At 44.6% G+C, this 22,128-nt stretch overlaps 1 protein-coding gene across 1 annotated transcript in view; it reads right to left on the reverse strand.

Moving 5' to 3' along the window:
• Positions 1-22,128, reverse strand: part of LOC133213257 (transmembrane protein 132B-like) — a 69,436-nt gene that overhangs the window by 11,371 nt on the left and 35,937 nt on the right. Inside the window, exon 3 of the mRNA XM_061355405.1 lies at positions 200-405. Within this exon, the coding sequence (XP_061211389.1) occupies positions 200-405 (206 nt within the window). The remainder of the gene's footprint in view (positions 1-199; positions 406-22,128) is intronic.

Here is a 22,128-nt window from a genome sequence, read left to right on the forward strand (position 1 = left end):
CAAAGCCAGACTACACAGACTGGGATAAAACGTAGCCTACTGATACTGCTCTTGGATGTCTTAATGACAGCCAAGACAGACTAAAGCCAAAGTTCAAAAAGGAGAGTTTAGATTCTGAGAAACACCCTAAAAACATGTTGTGTTCTAAACCCGGAGGCCCCGAGCATGTACATGGACAGTGCCAATGCTGGAAGCGTACCTTTTGTTGGAGGTGACAGGTATCCTCCAGCCTTTGATCTGGCTGAGCTCTGTGTCAGAGATCTCGATCTGCAGCGGGAGCCTGGGAACCCAGACCGTCACTTCTAATTGGGTGGTAAAATGCTGGTAAGTGAAGTTAACAATAGTATCCACTTTGCTTTTCATTTCCTTGCCATTAACGAAGATGGAGTCACAGCTGTCAGAAACCTTCAAAGAAAAAAGAAATAATTAGGAAATGAATAAAAGTTCCTGAGGAAGGCCAAGGAATGATGCGTCAGTCCAGAGACAGCGCTGATAATGTGAGCCATGCATACTGCATTTTCAGTTTCCTAATTGGTAGCAAACAGTGATAAATGGACCCCAGGGAATCAGTTCTGCTTTCCTCAATGGATACTACTCAAACTACAGATGTTATATACCCTATGTGAATCTTTTATGCGAGGCAGATTAAACTGTTCATGAATCAAACTCCATGTGCATCAAAGTTTATGTTTACAACTTGCTTAAAGAACGTGGAAAAAATGGGGCCATATGTTAGTAAGAAAAAGACTGACTCAGAACCATAAACCAGAATCCATTCCCTTTTCCTTGAGCACGGAACACTGAATGACAAAGATCCCCTCATGGCTCAGGAGCACAAGTGCAGCACAAGCATTAATGTTTAGAACTTCTCAGTAATTGTTTTAACAAAATGTATCTGCAGTTGCTTTGTGTCAGCATTCAGAATTACTGCCAGAACTAGCACGTGGGCTCTAAGCTACAGCTCGTCTATCCTCCTGGTTCCAGGGATCCTTCGGCACAAGATCAAGGTCCTGAGCACAGATCCTGTTTATGTAAAGGCCATGACATAGCTGTGTATTTGACCTGCACCCTGGAAAGAACTGCTTCAGGAGGTATGGGTTTAAATTATATTTACGAATGTGTGTTTTTATACCTTTACATTATATATAATACATTTAGATTAATGTATAACATGTTTGTTGATGTAAGTGCATACATACATGCATTTATACATGAATCTGGACCTATGTAAAGGTTTGTATTCTGCTTCAAAGTGAGAGAGAGGTGATAGTCTCCATCAGAGTCCATGAGCAGTGGTTTTAATGTTTTAAAACCATGGCTTACAAGATGTAGCTGTGTTACTGCAGTGGACTTCGTTCTTGTGAGGACTGTTCTGTGTCATGTGCTATAATGCATTGGGACTCAGATCTGAAGAGATTCTGGCTAAGCTGGTGATTAAATTCCGGTTTACTGGAATTACTGAGATAGCTCATGTAGACTTCAGTGGGGAACATGCTGAAACACAGGCTGGTTTTTGCTCTGCAAAGGTTCCTCAAATCTCATATTAAAAGGAATTAGGGGTTACTGAGCCCAGAAAAATTACAGCAACTGTGTAGCAGCCTATTTTGTTCCCCAGAGTCAGGCCTCCTATCACATGTGACTTTGAAATGTAAGTCTTGTTCTGCTTTAAACCTCAGAATTGCATCATTTCTCTCTCTATCTCTATCAAGGTATATAGCCGTTAGATGAACAGTACCTGAGCTGCACTACCATGCCAACTTCTACTATCAAGGACAGAAGAGGAAACTTTTGGGAAACACTGTACCAGCTGGTATGTACCCACTGAACATTGACTGTTGCACACTTAATGAGACCAGGCAGCCAAACCTTTCAGATCGTCCCTTTGCTAACGCCACTGTACAATTAACATAACTCCTTTGTATTAGGTAACAGCTTTGCTAAAAATACTGTCAAGTGCTTTGAGATCCTGGTTAGAAAAGCTCACTGTCCAGTGTTTCTCCCTCCACGTGCAATACCCAATATATAAAGTAAAAGAGCTGCACTTCCACATTTGCCATTTCCAGATCAGCTTCTTGGATCCTAATCAATGTACTGAAACTCCAATCAACTACTTGTTTGCAAAGGGACCAAGCCAGGTTGTGAGGGATGGGGCAGAGGAAATCACGGCACTCTTCTGGAGAGATGCTCCTGCCTCAGGAATTTAAAAACAATGACAAATAAATCCAGTTATCTGATAAAGAGCTTAACATGGACTCCAGGCCCTGGAGAACCACAAATGAACCTCAGAACCCTTGTTTCCCCCTCATAATGTGTCATAAGTGTCTCTGGAAAGTTTAAGCCCATTAAGCAAGCCCATTAATTGAATGAACAGTTGAGATTCTAAATCATAAAGCCTACACCTAGGGAGTTTTGTGAAAATTAATACAAGACAGAAATAATTACCAAAACTCAAAGAGGGAGGGATAAACATCAAGACTGGATCAGGGGAATAACTAATATCTGACATGACAGCAGCTAACATTTTAGATTCTCTTCTTGCTGTTTAAAATGTTCTAGACTTGCCAGCAGGCAAGAAAGGTGCTAAATTAGGGAACTGAAACATAGACTTTAATTGTAGCTGTAAAAACATCAGGCTAGGCTTACAAATCTCACAGATTAAATGTCTAGACAGAGCCATTCAGCCAGTTCTATACCGACCAAGAGGTAAGTAGAAATCAGGATATATAGCTACACTCTGCAAGTTCACCCAGCAGCCTTGTGGTGCACTTAAGTGTATCTTCCAGAAAATAATCCAACCTTGGTGAGGAAACTTGAAGAGATACATTGTCCTTTCAGTTCTGTATCTGGAATTTGGGTTTACTCTGTTAGATACAAGCAAACCAAAGAATTTAAAGGAAAATCATGAGTCCTTGATGGGAAGCCATGACCACTGTTAACCATTTGGGCTAGACTAAAGCTCACCTGAGGAAACCTCTGTTATCTAGTTGAGGTAATGCTTTGTCTAGAAAGGCTGGGCCAGATGATCCTTGAGATCCCTTCCAACCTGGTATTTTATGATTCTACAATCCATACATGCTGGGCACTCTTATTCCACTTGGGATCTACAGCAGGCCCAGAACAAAGAATTAGTTTCATCCGTGTCTCAAATGAGAGCTGTGATTTCCTGCTAACAGCATTCTGACACCCCTCCAGAGTGAAGAGGGAATGAGAAACACACATTGGGTTTTGGGGACTCAGTGCCAGCTGTATTCTCTGGCTAATGGCCTACAGCGAATGTTCCCCTTCACTTTCTCCCTCCATGCTTTTCTAGTCGCACTATGATTGATTGCCAAATGTGGCTCGTGATGCTGCTGGAAGGGTTAGGGTTAGGGTTGTACAAGTTTGGGGAGGGCACAGCTGTCTGCAGCAGGAAGTGCTCAGGTTCACCACGGAGGAAGCTGACACAGCAGGGTGACACAAGCACAGTTACATCAGCAGTAACTTAACACAGATTTCTTTTGGGCTGCTGCTTTTGAAGAAAGAGGGGAAATGCTGCAAACATAAATCTCTCCTGCACAGTGAGAGGGCTCAGGAAAAGCTTAGGCTGCCACCCTCTCATCTAAAATGCAGAGAGCAAGCCTGTTTAAAGCAGTCTGTCACCATCCATTGTCAGCTGCCTGACTAAATCAGGAAGTGCTGTTTGAGACAGGTTGCAGCCAGGAGGGCAGGATGGCTGGGATGTGCTCTGGTATGCAGGTCAAGAGAGGAGAGCTGTAATTAACCTCTGCAGGCTCTGGAGCAGGTGGTTGGATCCAGTCCCCACAAGTAATTGTAAAAAGCACAATTGGCCCTCTACAGCCTGTCACAGCCTCCTCGTTTTAGACTATTCCAGTACAAAAGTAGCTAGCAGTCCAAAACAGTAATTGGGAAAGCATTCAATGGTCAGGTCAGCAAAGGTTTATACACCCTTTGAGTGAGCAGGTAAAACAGAGGGAATGGGAACTGACAAGAAAACAAGTAACTACCGCCTGCTGCGTGGTTCTCCTTTACATGCAGGTTGTATTCCAAAGCTCCTACCTTACCCTCAGCTTGCAGGAGGACTGAATAAGCCCTCACACTCGTCCTGGCTGCTATCTGCTGAGGAGTTCGTTGGTTAAACAAGAGCTTGCTGCTGAATGCCTGCTTGGCATCTCTCCACAGAGGAGAGAGCAACAAGGCTTTGGGAGAGCCCTGCCACATGGGCACCTTCCCAGCACAGGCCTTACCTCCAAGTTCATCTTTTCCCACCTTCAGACATACACTTCTCACCGATACTCACATGAACGGTCTGTATGAACATGTACAACGAATTTTAAAGGGAAAATGCTACCCAAAAGGGATTAACTCTTTTTGTGTAATTTGGTGTGAAGCAGCAGTGACTCAGTGGGTGCAGGAGTGATACCAAGCACAAACTGTCCTATGGCACTTTCGGCTGTGAATTTTTGACATGCAAAACCTGAAAGGATGTTGTTATTTTTACAACCCATAGGAAACTGAGGCACACACAGTGTGTACCAGAACTGCGTCTAACACACAGTCTCTGCAGCTGAGTGTTACAGCTATCTGGTTATCTAGTCAGGTGCCCAAACGATTTATATTTCAAAATCACCCTTAGAAAGAGGTCCCATTTACACTTGCTTCCAAAAGATCCTCCCCCAGTAACTCAGCAGAACCAGCCTTTACAGGAGCATTTCTGCTGAAGATGTACCTGCATTTACAGATTCTCACGTTTAATGGCACAGATGAGCAGCCGCTTCAGTCTTGTAACCCTGTTTTGTTTTTTTCAGCAGCAAAACCCAACCTTATTCCAGTCCCTGCCTGAGAAAACGCCGTTGCTGATGCCCAGCACTCAAGAAGGAGCTCAGAGCATGGTCTGGCAGCAGCCACCAAAGTCCTCTGCAAACAGGCCCACCCAGAGTCCCTGTGGAAGAGGAGGAGGGGATGACAGACCAGCAACTCGCGGGTGTTTAGAAGCGGGCAGAGGAACAGTGCACAGTGAAGGTGTAGGGGATGCAAAGTCTCACTATTGTGGCTGAGGCTTTAAAGAGAACAACTGTAACAAGATTTTAAAGTGAATGGTGCCTGCAGTAAATGGCTCATTCTCACAATAATCTTCAAACTGTAATTTTGTGGTATTTCCTGAAGCTTTCTTTACCTCCTTTTCTGCAGCATTGTTCCTAGCATTGTCTTTTCAGCCCATTAAGGAAGTACTTGCTGAGCTACCTCAGACCCTTTCATCTGGCTTGGATAATTCTGTACATTATTTTTGCTACACGTTTGCTTTAGAAGCACAGTCTGAAATTACCTCCTCAGCCTGAGGAACCTGGCTTAGCGTTTGGGTAACAGCTGAAGACAAAAAGGGTAATTATTCTTCTTCCCTGTCCTCTTCTTTCTCCCTCTTTCAGACAGCCCCTGTGCTCCCTGGCTCCCATCCCTTCTGCACTACACACTGCCCAAAGCCACAGCTGGATCTCTCCTAAACTAACAAAGGGATGGGAGGACGCACCTCATGCCTTGCAACAAATAAACAAACAAAGGGGTTTTTCCAAGCCCTTGTCAGCTAAGAGATGCTGGTTTGATTTAAATTCTAGACTACCTGGTGGTAGTCAGAAAATGTCAAGAGTTCTTGTTTTGGCTGTAACTGCATGTTATGTTCATGACGTATTAATTATTGTAGTGCACAGTATTAGCCCATATGCACGTGTCAAGTGATAACATAAAAATAGAAACTGTCATTATATTTTGTTACCCTTTTAAAGTTAAAACTAATTGGCCATAGTTGAATTACAGTTCTGTCCCAGAACAACATACTGGGCTTGTGTGGCAGTGACAGTGAGGGGAGAGGCTCCTCACGAGGAGGAGACATCACCCAGCCAGAGCAGGACCTTTCTATGCAGTTAAGTCTGGCAATAATTCTGCTTCCCTCTGCCCCAGCTAATTACATGTACTGGGGTCTGCAGATACTGTCTCCAAGCAATTTGAGGCAAATGGTAGATTAAGAATATGCAGAGTAAAAGGGGGGCAATGATGCGATGCTGAAATTGAAACTGAAGTTTTATTCCCTTTTAATTTTAGATGTACAGCTTAGCCTTGGAAGTGTCATTTTTGAAACATTCTTTTCACATTAATCTGTTTTTATTGGCAAACCAGTTCTCCAAGTACTGTTCTCTGGAATAGCTGCTGTGGTTTCAGATGTAAGTGTTGGCTATAGGAATCCCTAGAGATGTTACTCTAAGGCTGGTTTCCTATTTAGAAACAATAGCAAGAGCTTAAGTCAAGTACTCCCCTTCCCGTGTGTTTAGAACCTGTTTGCTTTTCATCTTATCAGTGAATGACTGTTACACAGAAACTGAATCCAGACAGTGTGATTCAATGCAGTCCAAGAGCTATACTTACAAATAGGAATACCAGTATTCCACCCCCCCACACACCTGCTGAAGGCAATCCAGTTGAATTAAGTGGAGATAAACGTGCAATCTAACAACCACTTACTTTGAAAGAAAGTGAGGAGCTGTTGGGAGCCCAAATACTTCAGCACTCAGCCCACCTCACACGTGGCTCAGGGCCTCTGAGAACAAGCCCCATTACCACAGTTTGCTGCACAGAACATTGCAGATAATGGCAATATCTATGTTTGAAGGCTACCTGAAGGCTACTTGTGGCACTGGTACAAAACACAAATGTATAGTTTATATATAATGTAATTTATACTCAGCTCTGAAATGTAACGAAGGGGAGTTAGAAGTAAGACTGAAAGGAAAACCTTTTGTTGAGGAAAGCACAGGGTAGGAAAACCAGATAAACTGAGGTGCTGAGTGTTCAAGAAACTAGAAAAACATGATGGTACGAGCAACAGGCTTGTAGAGGGGATGATCAGTTACACAGATGCACAGAGCTCCATGTGGACAACATGAGACCACTTTAACAGCAGCTCTGCAGCAATTAGCACAATAGTTAGTGGTACCCTTTTGTTTTATTGAAGAAGCCTCTGCTCATTTTCTCCATAGATGTCACTATTTAACACTACTGATGAGAGAAGCAGGATACTGGGGGAGGAGAGAGATGAGACTACACATAGCCTGTAATGATGTGAATTGGTATTTGGAGTTTTAGAGTGTTTTTACCTTTTAACCCCTATTGAAACGCACTGAACTAGAGGGAAGGACAGCATGGAAGACATTAACATTTTGGTGTAACAAAAGAGACAATTGCCGTGGCTTAGAAAAGGTGCAGTGATCCACGAATGTACAATGAGAATGTAAAAACCTGCTGTACTGAATGAAGCGTGCACTATTCAGAAACTGTTGATCTATGCAAAATGATGGAACAACACACGAGCTCCGCCAGGATCGCATCCCAGGTGCAGAGCAGCTGCTCTCATTCACTCCCGGCCTGCAGTGCAGGGGCGTTCCTACTGGAGATGGGGAGTTTGGCGGATGCACAGGTTGAAAGGGAAGGACCAAAGAAGGTGGGTGTGCTTCCAGACTCCAGCCTGCTGCTCGGCTCAGTAAGCAGCTGGGAAGGGCAGATGCTCTGGCGTTTCCTTCTTATTGATTATGTAGCGTGAATGCTGAAAGCAACTGGGGGCAGCTAATAGCAGTACATGGTGGCTGCCAAAATGTGCTCTGCCATACATACCAAGTCCCTCTGCTAATCAGATGAGCTTTTAATTGCACGCTTTCTACAGGCATCAAGCTGAGGAATTCTATCAGAATTAAAAGTTACTGTTTCTGCTCTCCCCACTGATTTATCATCACCATTTGCAATCAGAATTGTGCCAGTCCCATTCTTATTCCATAAGTATCTGTTTCTTTTAGGCAATCTAGTATTCAAGTCAGCATGGCTTCTACATGCCTTGTCACCGTGATGCAGAGCCTCTCCTAGGCTTGCATCCTTCCCAGACAGGCATGCTTATCTCTAGACAGACATCTTCATTCTTACACTGAGATGAAGGCTCTCTCACCAGCACAAACACTAAGCACATGCTTGTCTGAGGTGTCTCTTCCTTAAGTATTTGATCCTTAAACTTCTGCAGATCAGGCATTACCAACACTTGTTAGTTTAAATAAATATCAACACTTCTTCATACTCATAAGCTGGTATCCCAGAAGGGCTTAAGAGTTGTTGATCTGGTGAAACCACAGCATATGGTGCCGGTGCCAGCTCTTTCTTGCACCAACTGCAAACACTGAACCTGGTCTGTAAAAGCTGTTAACTAGGTGAAGCTAACACATACGTTCGAGCTATAAACCAAGGTGGGGGCTTCTCCCTCTCCTTTTCCCCACTTGAATTACACAAATGGCTGACAGAATCATTTACACATCATTGAGAGAAGTAAGAGGGGAAAACATCCAGGCAGATGTAACATACTTCAGTTCCACCGAAGTTCTTTGTAAGATAATGGGCTTTAAAAGCAATCTTCTGTGTACTGAGTAAACTTAGTGTTCATGATTCATGGCTCTAATCCCTGTGACTGAAATTTAAGATCTAAGGCTCCATGAAATTAAAAGAAAAAGAAACAATTACATGCGTATTCATTCAATTTCATGTACTGAGCATCCTTCCATTTTCCCAGTGAATTTTTAACGGGGAAATAGGGGTTTCTAAAGCATGTGTACTTGAAAAAAAAATAGCACATCAGTTAAAACCTGTTCTGGTTTTGTTTGGGACAGGGTTAATTTCTTCATAGGAGCTGCTGTGGGGCTGTGTTTGGGATTTGTGCTGGAAACAGCTGATCACACAGGGATGTTTTCATTACTGCTGAGCACCCCTTACACAGAGCCAAGGCCTTTTCTGCCTCTCACCCCACCAGCAAGGAGTTGGGGGGTACACAGCTGGGACAGCTGACCCCAACTGACCCCAGAGATGTTCCACACCAGAGGACATAATGCTCAGCATGTAATGCTGAGGAAGAAGGAGGAAGGGGGAGGACATTTAGAGTGACAGTGTCACAATTACACACGATGGAGCCTTCCTGGAGACGGCTGAACACCTGCCTGCCCATGGGAAGGGGTGAAGGAATTCCTTGGGTTTGCTTTGCTTGTGCTTGTGTGTGTGGCTTTTTCTTTACCTAATAAACTGTCTGTCTTTATCTCAAACCATGAGCTTGCTCACTTTCACCCTTCTGCTTCTCACCTCACCCCACCCAGGGGAGTGAGTGAGTGGCTGTGTGGGGCTAAACCACAACAAACAGCTGAAGGTATCCAGCTCTCCTGCGCCTGCTGCTTTCTCAGCATTCCTGGACAATGCAAGTCACCTCCAGGTTTCCCTTTCCCCATAAATACTTCATAGAAGCCCCAACAGAGTGTACAAAAGCCCAAGGACACTTAAGTGTGCACAGCCCTCTTATAGGACACCGGTCATTCAGCCCTCACATAGACAAGACAGTCAAAACAGTTTCTAGCCATCACTAGGCCATACATCCCATTGCACCGCATGCACTGCGGTCCTGCTAACATCTGTCATGTTAGACAATGCTTTCTGTGAAGAATTCCCATTCCTGGAATGGGAATCAGTCTGTGAAAAACTAACCCTGATTTATCACAGGAAAAGCAGCATCAATCTGTGGCTGTTTAAAAATGGGAACTCCCTAAAGGCTGAAAGTACAGATGGGCTCCAAAAGGGCCCCAAAGTATTTTGAACCTGATTCCTAGCCAGTGGTGTCACTTTTCTGGAGGGAGGGTCTGTGTCTCCCTGTAAAGCCATTACTGTAACTGCAGCATTCCCATATACCATGCATACAAAAAGCACTTTCTAAACGGCGGCAGAATGGTAACAACAGAGGGGCTTTATCTACAGCACAGTGGAGATGAGGAAGAATGTTCACTGCCTACAGAGGAGCAGACAGTGAGGGTGAAAAGGGGATTTCAGCTCTTGCCCATCACCTCTGTGCCTGTCCCAGGGGTCCCGGCTCCCACACTGGCTCTGGGAGCTTCCCATGGACTGTGCTGTGCCATCTCCTTGGAGCTGGCTCCTGTGGACAGACTTGCAGGGAACACTCACCCAGGGAGACAAGAGAGAGGTCCTTGAGGGTGAGTTCACCAGAAAGCAGCCCCAGTGTATTGAAAATGCGGCCACATTTCCATTCAAGTGAACGGTCTGGGGGCTCTTGAAATTGTCAGGAAGACACTGACTGACACAGCAGATCTTTCCAAGAAATACTTCATCTCTTTTTCATGTCAGAACGACTCAATCATGAGCCTAAGCTTAACTCCTTAAGGCAAAGTCCTGGATCTGCTTCTGTCTCTAAACAGATCTAAGCCTGTGCTGAAGATGGCACGCTTCAGTTGTGACACAGCCTCCACTCAGAAGCTTAACTTGTGCACATAAATTCAGTTCACTGGAATTACCATACCACACATGCATCTGGGCACATGGAATCCCTTGGAAGCAGCTCCCTATATAACCCAGTGCTTCTGACGGCCACACACACCTACAAATGCTCCTCCTCCTCACTGAGGTTTCTTGCCAGACCAGGGGAAGAGAAACCCAAGGTAAAAACAAGGGACGCTTAAGGGAGGAGGGAACAGGCAGTGGTGTGAGTGCTAGTGAAGGATCTGCAGGACTAAGGGGCCGCTGACATCTCCTGCTGACACCTTCCGCCCTTATGTCCTCTTTCATCAGCACTCGACCTTTAAGTGTCTTCCAACACAGGTGAAAGAAACGGCACTGCCAGGGGTGACAGCTTCCCCTACACATTGCTACCCCAACACAGACTTCAGCCCCACATGGCACACACTGCCGCAAGTCACTGAACAGTGTTTGTATTTCTCTAGAGGTTCTCTGCCAGTCACCTCGATGCATTTTAGAAAGAGAATTAACTGTCACAACCTTACTATTTTACCAGGAAAGGAACAGAGCTAATTACAACCCTCAGACAGAAAAGGAGCCCTGAGGACACGTGGTTTGTGGCTCAGACGCAGCCTTTGGGCCAGTGACCCTGCACTGAGCAGCCTGGGGTTGCCAGGTCTGAAGCTCCCAACACCAGAGCAGATTGTGCTGGGGCTGCAAAGCACGTAACATCCCACAGTCTTCTCTTTTGAGGAGAATTTTTAAAGCCTCCTAGTTACGGAGAACAGATGTCAAAATTCCTGCTTCTCAGATGACACAAAACTGCCCTTCAGAACCCACGTCCTACCAAAATCAATGGCTTGCTGCTGGCTTTAACATTAAGACAGAGATTGAGTTACCAGAAAAAATCAGTGTAGAGCTACCCGACTCCTGCATCACTCTCTTCACTGCTTCATCTTTGCTCCAAAGCCCACACGATCGGAGTGGACTGAGCTTCCTCCTCACCAAGTCAGACTCTGTCAAAATGCAGCTACAAACAAGCACTCTTCCTGTCTGTCGGTCTCCCATCTACAGCCACAGTGCACGTACTTGTACAAACTCCCTCTAAACGCCAAGATAGATCTGTAAAGCTCTTCAGTTTCCCCACTGAACCTGGGCAGAAATAACCAATCCAACTCATGCATGAAAGAGAAGTGACAAACCACAGAGTGCTGCCATAAGCTTTCAGTTGTACTTTAGGATTTTTCTCTTTGGTTTAACATCTTCCCTTAGGGCTATGTACACACAGAAAAACATGCCACAGTCAAGGAATGTAAAAACCATGGGAACGGAACAAAAAGGTTTCTGTCTTTCCGTAAAGTTAGACCATTTCATCACAAGTATATGTAGAACTTGTACAACACATAAATACATCCCAAAAGGTGGAATCACAGAAAGCATGTATCCATTTGGCTCTTAGTAGCAGTTAAACTTCTCTTTCCTAACCAGAAAGCCTAAGGGCGCGTTATGGACTTAACAGGCAGCATATTCTCTCAGGAGTGTAAGCAGAGGAGCACCCCAAGGGTGGGTACTTGTTTTGACCACGCACGTTTCTTTATATTCCCTTAATGATGCCACGTTTGCCTCATCACCCAGACAATATTCCCTAAAACCCTTTGTTATAGGTCTCAGGAAATACAGCTTCTCCTAAAGCCTTTGCCATTGATACAGCATGGAAGCAGGCTGACAGCTGCTTCGGACTGTCCCTGTGTCCTGTGCAGGAGATGCTGCTGCTCCCTGCTCAGAGGGGTTGTGACCTGCTTCAACACGGAGGAAGCAGGCACCTAGACAGTAGGTTTGCTGGGCTTACTGCTGTTGTTACACACACAGAGCTACTGAGTGCATGAGGATACAGACAGGTTGTGCTGGAAAAGGGAGTGGGGTCATTAAAAACGGTGCTTTGTTAAAAATCCCCCCCAAAAGGGATAGAAAAAATCCTATGTTAAAAATCCCTAGAAGAAGAGACAGAGAAAGCAAAACAAGAATAAACCAGCCAGAATACAAAGCAGGCTGACAGCACTGGCAAATGTACCTGATGGAGCTGTACATCACTGCCAACTTTATCCTGCTCCTTGCATTGATCTCCCACTGCTGTGGCAAAGGAGGGCTTGGTGCTATTTTGTCTGGGATTTTAACTACACTGCCATGTATTTTTCCTCCATTCACCTTATTCCCCAGTAAGATTTCACATTCTTCCCTTTCAGCTGGTTTTTCTTTCTACTTTTTGTTTTCACTCTTTTTCCATTTTTGTTCCTTTCAGCTCTTAGATCTCACAGCCATGTGGCTTCCCCTATCTGTTGTATTCTCCACACATACTTTCCAAAGGGGCTTCAGAGAGTTGGATCCTCACATCCTCTTAGTTTACGATGGTGATGAGTGCGTAAGAGACATTTAAAAGCTGGACAGTCAGCATCTCAAAATCAAAAGGCTTCCTACACAGGCACAGAAGCCTGTGATCCAGTGGGATATGCAGCCACAAGGGAGGTATGCCCAAGGAAATCTGAACACCTAAGGAAGGATTACCAAAACCACCTCTAAAAGATGAGCTTGTGAGCTTTCAGCGTAACTGGAACCTCTCCCCACAACCTCCTCCTGTCTCCCTAGGGAATGCCTGTCACCTCTGAGCAGCACGGGGCAGAGGCACCATGTCCTGTGACCTTTGCCTGTGCTGCCTCAGCAGCCACACTTCCAACATCCCGGCTTGAAGCTCTGCCTGCAGACAGGTCCTGGGCACGCACTGATTGCCTTCCCACGGCAATGGCTCTGTCCAGTGCAGCAGGTACCAGGGAGCACCGTGGGTCCACTTTGTTTTCTGTCTGCTAAGGGGTAATGTGAAAAAGGTCACTGGGGTTCTCACCGCTGACACGGCCCTTACCTATGAACACTCCAACCTTCCAAGGAGGGGGGAGCTCATGAGTTTAAAGGTTGCCTGCCAACAACATCATCTTTATAGCACAACATCCCCCTGCAGCAGGCAACTGAAGTCAGCTGGTGGCTACCAAAGCTATTAGGTTCTGTTTACTGAAATAACTCCATTAACATCTCATGTTTTATGCCGACCACAGATGTAGTCCTATTGATTTAACTGGAGAGAGCACCCTTTCTTGTGGTACAAAGATGTTTGCTTTCCTACACTTTGCTGCCTGCCTTGTTGCCTCACACAACAGTGTACAGCTGGTGCCAGGTCACCAGTTCCCAGGGAAGTGCAGGGCATTTGCACTTACTGATTCAGTATTAAGGGCCACTCTTGTGCAGATATATTCTGCACTGCTGATCTCCAGCCCATTTCTAGCTCTGCTCTCGCACTCAAGGGGATTATTCAGACAAGATTTTACTCAAACTAGAATAACCAGAACACACTTCTGGTTTCCTGTCCTGCTCCAGAGGCCGCTATCTAGAAATCACATTTGCACTGAGAAACCTCTCACACACTTCACAGTACCCGAAAGGCACCACCAGAGTGCTCAGAAGCCATGGAAAAGGTCTGGTACAAAGGGCCTGTTTCTCATGATATAAAAAGGCCAGCTCAGGTGCTGATAGCACTGGTGGGTACCTGTGCTGCCTTCCAGGCACAAGGGCTGTAGATACAGGAAAGGTCAGGCAAGGCTGCACCAACGTGCAGCACTGGGCTGGGGAGTTGGGAAGGGATGAGCTGCTCCAGGCAGATTCCTGCTTTTCAGGCTACCTTGTGTTTCTTTTCCTTAGTTCTGTTCTTGTCTCTTAGTCTCATCCCAGCCTTCTTTATATAAAATCACCTTCATTCTGAGGTACCTCAGGCTTTTCCCTGGGCTTGCTGCAGCTCTCTCTCAACTCCCACTGACAGACAGGAAAATAATTACTTGAAACACAGGCAGCAGCAGCCACCAAATCCTCTCCAGTCTCAGTAATCGGGATCCCTTCCCATCCTGAGCCACGGACACTCGCACAGTGTCAGCAACCTTCTGCAAGGAACAAGCACCTTCCCCAAGGAGTCGCGTTCCAGTACGGAACCACCTGGGCATTCTTCAAATGGGCCTTGTTTCCTGACAAGAATTCAGGAGATCAAAGTTGGCAACACAAGGTTCTTCCTCATCAAAATTAGTTACACAAGATGAAAACACCAATAATAACATAAGGCGATTAAAGAAGCCACGTTACCAAGTTTGCTATGAACAGAAGGTCCTAACAAATGGCTGTCTACTAGACTTTAGACAACCATACTCACCAACAACACTGCAAGAAACAAACAAGCTCCAGTTTAAATAGTCATTGCTGTGTGGTATCCACAGTGTGTCCTCCCAGGGACAAAAAGCCACCCCCAGGCCTCTGCTGGAGGAGTCAAGAGGAGGTGTTGCAGTAAGGGGGAGACACACAACACTGGCACTTTGCTCTATGGAAAATGCAGCCCTGTAGCCACAGCCACTGTTTCCCTTCCACCATTTACTTGTTTCAGTGTTAGTCTGTCCTCACTTATGGTACCACAGCCCTGATCTTCACCCGGTAATTCTGCAAATGTTGGCTTTGCATTTACAGTGCACAAAAATGTACTTAAAACCACAGCAAAGAAGGATTTACGCCAAGGAAAGATCTTCTCATTGTACACTGAGAGTCTCTCACCTAAACTCACTACAGGTTGGGGAAATGTGTAAGTCCACAGCTGCTGTGTCGCAGGGACCGTTCCAATGTGCAGTTTTCCAGCAGTGGTGCACTGAAATCTTTTATTTGTGGGGTGTCACTAAAAGTTGTGGAGAGAAAATCTCCCCTGGCAACACGTACTTTTGAAAGGCCCTTTCAAAGCAAACATTCCAGCAGTGTGAAATACTTCAGCACGCTGCGTTCTGTCTCCTCCTTCCTCCACTCACCCCCTCCCCTACGCTCCTAACATCAGAATAATCCATCTCTTTGTGACCCATCTTCTGAAACTGTTTCACATCACCTTCAAGCACCTGGCTGGGGAAGACCCCACAGGCAAAGGTTACCTGCTTTCACACAGCACTATCAGTATTCTGTGCTTCTTGGCAGCCAGGTGTTCTGAGCGGGCTATATTATCCAGTTATCAGCTGGCCATACAGCACTCAGTTTGGGGGGAAAAACCTAAAAATCATTGTATTCTGAAACACTGATTGCATCAAGTAGCAGCTAGCTCAGAGCACAGTAACCACGCTGCGCTCAGCCGATTAAAAGCTCGCTTGGAAAATTGGCGCTTGCTGAGCCTCTGCGGAAAGAAATGAATTAGGAAGGAAAACAATAAGGAAGGGCATACATTAATTTTGCTGTGCAGTGGGTAACGGGGGGTGTAAGAGATCTGAGGAAGAGCTGTGTGTCTTAAGGATTTTCTCTGATGCGTTCAGAAGAAAGCCTGAGAGCCTTTGGAGAAGGGCTGCGAATTAAATCCAAACAGTAATCTCAGAAGCAGCAATTGGGAAAGAGCAAATAAATAAAGCCTATAAATAGGAGGCAGCATTTCCTGCTAGGAACCTGCCATTTCTGACAATGCATCTCAAACAAAGAACTGCCCCTCACTGGTATTCCTGCTGGGCCATCTCCATTCTCTAGTCCCTGGGTAATGTCATTCCCCCCCTCACTGCTAAGCTGCACTGGGTATTTGTACGAGTAGCTCAGTAAAGGATTCCCTCCCACAATGTCTATATTGTAGGAAGCCCGTATAACTCTAGCTCTGCTGGGAGATCTGTAGGGAATGCGCTGTGTACACAGGACTTCCATACAGACATCAGCACTCCACAAATAACAAATGGCTGCAACTCAAAGAAACACCCAAATCTTCTTCAATGACCTATACATGCACTTCACAGCCTTTTCTTGACGCTTGCAAGAGTCCATTTATCTCTGCTCATTATTCCCCTGTTTCTTACAACACTTCCTTTTCTCTGGCCCACAACAGATCTGTGGATCCAGGTGGATGTTTCAGGGAGGTTTTACCAGCCCAGGGCAGGACTGTGCTGCTCAGCCCATAGGGCCACTGGTGCTCTCTAGTGGGTCTCAGGCAACTGAAGTTCCTATTTGCCTCCCAGGGCATGGATTCTGCTACCAGTGCCAGCCCTGGGAGCTGTTTGACCACCAGGTACTTTAACAGAAACCCACAAGCAATGTGCTTGTTTGTTCTAGAATCACGGAGCACTTCCCATGCTTTTCCTCAGGAGAAATTCATCAAAGGAGTGAAATTAAATGACCAAATATTAACAAAACACAGATTCATTTTCACACTGAATTCTGTGGAAAGCTGCTTTAATTCCCCAGCTGAGCATCACAGAATTCCAAATCTTCCTTCTAAGGAGGTGTAAAGTGTAGATGTGATGGATTTAGTTTCTATTTCCTATTGAGCAAATGCAAACTTTAAAGTTTGAATCACTGCTTGACACTTGATTTTTTTTAAGATACACCTGGACCATGCTCCAACAGCCTGGCTTGACTCACAGAAGCAGCTCTTAACCTCTCCAGCAATTAACGGAAGTCTTTCATGTGGGAGTGAACACTTTGGCACAGTAACATCAGTATATGTCAGACCTTAAGAATCCACAACCCAAACCAAAATGCTAAATCCTGCCATTTAATTAACCTGAAGCAACGGGTGCTCTCACTACAGTGCATAACCCAAGAGGAAGGAGAGAAAAGCCCTGCACCAGCACGTACCTTCCATTCCCTGTACCTCATGCAAATGGCAAAAGAAATACCATTTATAACTTCACTTTGTTCTTTCATCCTATTTAACGACTTGTCTGAGTCATTAATCCAGTATTTAGTTACTATTCTTTAAGGCTGAATTTTCCCCATTCCCCTCAAAAACCCAGACACATCCCAGTGCTGATCTGCCTGGCTACATGTCACTTCTCCTCTTGTTGCTGTTCCTGTGATGGAAATCAAAACAGCTTTCATTTTGATTTCCAATTCTATATGAGAATGCAGAAGTATTAATAATTAAAAACATAGCAAGAAGAAAAAGTCTTCTATTGCAGAGGAGAAAGGAGCTGGAGACCATCAATGGGAGGTGCTTTTTTATGGCAGATAAATTAACTGCACTTCAAAATGATGGCGGCGTGTCAGCCTCATCACCTTCGTCAACTCCAATTATGCTTCTCAAGGGAATGCATCTCAGAACACAGCACTAAAACACAGGTGTGGATAAGTGAAACCGCAAGAACATATCCTCAAGCTGCATTCAAAATCCAGCTGAGACCCACAGAGCCTGTTTGCGAGTCGAAAGATTCATTTTAACATACTTTTTGGGTGCCCAGAACATTATTGCTTATACTGGGATGCTGTGCCATCCAGAAAGCACCATTTGCTGCCCGGTCTACTCCTCTCAACTATCACATCAGTGAAAGATAAAAACATTTCTCAGGGTGAAAGATAAAAACATTTCTCAGCTGACAGCTAATGGCTGTTTTAACTTTCACATGGAGCAAACTGCCCTCTCCAACACCTCTGTCACTCCAATGCCTTTCACAGTCGCCTGACTTTAGCTGAGAGCACATTTTGGCCCCAGGGGTTTGACGACAATGGGAATCTGAATTAATGTGCCCAGCCAGAATGAGAGTTCAAGAGGTATAAAAGCCTCAGAATCCAGGAGGTTCATGCATCTGCAATCAAAATATTTAAATGGCTGGCTGCATTAAAGTTTATAGAGTTTATTTCCTATAGAGCCTAGAGAAAATGACTCCAGAAGTTTGCCATTTTCTCCCAACAGCAGTTACTTATGGCTGCATTTGCCTTTGTTGAGCCTGGACCGAGTTGTTTACCCTGTGCATCTCTTAGTATAAAATACTGAGTTTATCCTAAGCAGTACTGTGGCTAATGATTCCTTCCCAGGACTGGGATCCATGCCCTTTGCATTGCTGCTCTCAGAGCAGCCAAATGCTAAGCCATAGAATTGTTGTCTTCCTCTGAAGCAGCAGCTGGTCCCTTGGAAGACACCATAAGCATCTCTGCCGAGATCTGTGTAATTGCACATGTCGGCATGGTCTGTTCTTAACGTATCCTCTCCCAGACAAAACACTGTTTTCTCAAGCTGGCTTTGAAGACTGTGTGTGTTTAAAAATAGCTTCAGGAAGACACACACATATATTTTGCTATAAACTGTGTACAATGTGTACTGTGTACAGAATATTAATTCTTCAATATGTGAGTTTGTGAGATTGCCTCTTTGGCATCATTATTGCTATACATGGAGCTGGTTTGTGTGCAAATATGATTCAAGACCCGAAGTTTCATTTTGGCACAATCATAAAACAACATAGATTTCAACCTGTTGCTGTGTAACAAGAACGCTTTCTAAGATAAATGCAGTCAGATATTTTTAAGATAACATGCAGCAAGGCTGAGCGACTCTTTTCTGAGCATCCTTTGCCTGTGTATGGAACTAATTAGCACAATCCAGTGACCCGAATGTCAGAACCTCTGATACTTCAGAAAAAGGCACAATCCTTAATTCAACAGTTGACATATTGTGGAGAAATCTGCCACACTCTCCTGCCTATCTCCTATGACTCATAAAGATGAAGTCTGTATGGGGGCAAAGAGGGTGTTATTTGGGCCAAAATAACTAGAAATCGTAAGAAGCTCTAATTCAAAAGTTTGATGAGTTGCAACCAACTGAGGGATATTTAATTAATACAGAGTTAATTGCTCTAACTTAGATATATCTGTCTACAGCTGCAAAAGACAGGATGGCACAATATTCAACAGGCTTCTTGCCAGTAAGTCCCACTAGGCTAAGAGAATCCTTACCACCACAGTAGCCCTACTGAGACACAGACCAGCAGCTTCACAAAGAAGGTCTGGCTTAAACCAGAAGTAAACCAGAACTTCTTGGTCCCAAGCAGGATCCTCACCTCCTAAGCACTCCCTCTGTTCAGCTAAGGAATACTTCACTGCCATAAACCCCTTGCCTCTGCCATGCACCAGGGAAGTCATTATTGCAGGGGCTTTGTAAGGGACTGTGGGACTCACTACCCCAGCTCTCAGAGATGGAGAGGAAGCTGACAGCGACTTGAGGTTGTTAAGAGCTGATTTCACGGAGCTGATGACACAGACTCACTGGCACTAATCAGGTGAGATTAAAAGGCCAGCACGACAGGAAGGCAGACTCGCCACATGGAACAGTCACACATCAAAAGCTTTCTAGTTGATCAGCTGTCTGCCACAGCCCCAGCCCATCCCCTGCATGATGGAGTGGTGGGTAAGCCTCCAGGGCTTTCGGCAGCATTCAGCTGCATTGAAGAAAAAGATCACTTAAAAACTAAGATCTAGTTCAAAATGACTTGTGGACAATACCAACTGGCACTAAAGTAAATCCACCACATAAACAGAGAGTATTTAAACTGCTTCCAGAAAGAGCTTGGACTCCTGGAGTGAGTTAATTTCTGCGCAAGTGACCACAAAATAAAGCTTTTGGATAATACAGGGATAAGGTACTCAAAAAGATGATAGATGGAGGAGTAAGATTAGCTGCACTTTATGTACAAGTACATTACATTCTTGATCACATACTTTAATGGGGAAGCAGCTGCAGAACTTGCGAATTACAGGCTCTGGCTTTGTTTTCAGAGCTCCTGCATAAATAGTTGCATTTAACAACTCCAGGCAGGCACTTCCTTCTGTAAATTGTCCTAAGATATGCTGTTGAGCCTGCAGCAAGGAACTGTTCCCAAAAATTTTGTATCATCTAAATTGGAGAACCACAGTATCTCTTCCTTTCCCTAGGTTTTATTTTTCCTCATGGATCCTTGCAGCAGCTACTGTGCTGGGGTTTGAGAACACTGTGCCCAAAGTACTTGAATAAGGTCCTCAGTCACCCACCTGCTTTTTGTCTGGAAGAAGGAAGAACCTTCCTCAGATTCAATCTATTTCAGCTATTACCTCTCCTGCCTTTCCTACGCTATTTTTACTGCATATTAGATAAAGCCTAGCTGGTTGCTGCTAGGAAAATTAGGGCTTCTATTGTTTTAACATTAATTATAGAGAGTTCAAGTCAAGGTTTGTGTTAGAAAAGTAGGAGGTATGGTTTGAATTTTACTTTCATTATAATTAGACAGGAAATTATGAAAAGGTGAAGAATAATTCATTGAAGTGCTTTCCTCTAGCAAGCTAACATGAAAAGTGTATTCTCGTGCAGGGCGAGTTCATGGTGTATTATCGAAGCACCACTGTTCTTAATGTATGCCCTTGCCTGGGCACAATGGGCCTCTTCCATTGCACTTTATATGTGGGTGGAAATGGGCAGGATGAGGCCCTCTGACTCTTGTCTGTTCAATTGAGGGGCCCTTCTTTTACCAAAAAATTAGGCTAAATTAGCCCATGGTGTACCTCCTCCATGGAAGCCATTTGAATTACTGCCCAGATTAATTTGAACCATCAATCAATTTGCGGGTAACTTGCAAGAGACAGGAAAACATGACTAATCTAAGAATGAATTCATTGGGCAGCTGCCCCCCTTTCATTTGTGCACCACTGACATAAACATTTGGACTAAGAAGCTGTCCTCATAGTTTCCTCACTTGATGCTGCTTTGTGGGTGATGTTTGTGACTACCACATAACCACGATGTTTTCAGAATGGTTCTTCATGTGACATTACTGTGGTTCAGGCTTTTAAAGGCACTTCTGCAGGGAGGAAAAAGGAGTGCATGGATCTTGTTTGGAGATTCTGAGCAGCTGTAAAGATTGACTGTGCCAAAGCCCCTCAGGTTAGACTTCCCCCTGTTATGAACCATCTCGAGGTGTTCCCTCCATCATGAATGCTGGTCTAACTCTTTACTTCCCTCTATCTATGGATCAAAAGCCATTGGGGAGCAAGGAAAACCCATTGTAGCAGGCAGCACAACCTGAGCAGTTCTTACACTTCCTGGCATGATGGATCAGCAAAGGTGGGCCTTGTGATGGTAAAACTGCTTTAATTTTTTTCCTCAAGGCTTTTTTCCCCTACCCGTGAAGACTGAGGCCCCACGGTTCAGTACACGTATAGAAAGGTTCATCCCACCACGCCTACAGAGCCTTTATCTCTCAGTACATTCATTGCCCATTACCAAAGTAGCTGAATAATTTCTCAATAAATTCCATCAAGTTTCCACCTCTATTTTCCTTTCAGCTCCACAACCCTACTTAGCTTTGATTTGCAGGAAAAGTGGGGAAACTGGGAGAGAAGTCCTTCAAGTGAGTTTGTAGCAAAAGACCACTGAAGTTAATGAGACTCTAGTGGAGATAAGGATTTTGTCCATTCAGAGTCAACAGCAGCTTCAGAAACTACATACGGCAGGCCAAGGCTGGGAAAAGGATGTTATTTCTCCACCTTGTTTTCAGATAAGGAAACAACATTCCAAGAGGAATGAGTGATTTACCCACAGTCGCACAGGAAATCAGCAAGAGATATGGAAATCAATGCTGAGAAGCAGTTCAGTGCTTTAATCATAAACCCAATCTTTTCCCTCAAATGCCAACAGCGTTCAATGTTCCTTTTCAATAATGGAATAAGCAAAAGGGTTCCACTGACATACAGGAATGTTTCCATCAAAATATTTTAGAGGGCAGCCTGTCAAAATGGTTGGTCAGTATTGAGAGCTATGTCCGACTGCAGCAACCAGCAATTGTAGGGACTAGGGCTTGTAGCTGGACTAAGTTTATTTGCGAGATCCCTTTGAGGATCAGGTCATGCTAAGATCAGAAAATGCAAGGTCAAAGAGCATGAGATGTGTTTTTATGTTTACCTAATTAGGTAGGCTTTGAAAAGTGTGGACTGAAATACTCTCTCGCTGGGAAGCTATTAAACTGTTCCGCTGAGGAAATACAC

This window comes from Neopsephotus bourkii, unplaced genomic scaffold, assembly GCF_033783945.1.
Source record: "Neopsephotus bourkii isolate Nb327-2 ecotype Australia unplaced genomic scaffold, CSIRO-AGI_Nbou_v1 NB_795, whole genome shotgun sequence".
NCBI lineage: Eukaryota > Metazoa > Chordata > Aves > Psittaciformes > Psittacidae > Neopsephotus > Neopsephotus bourkii.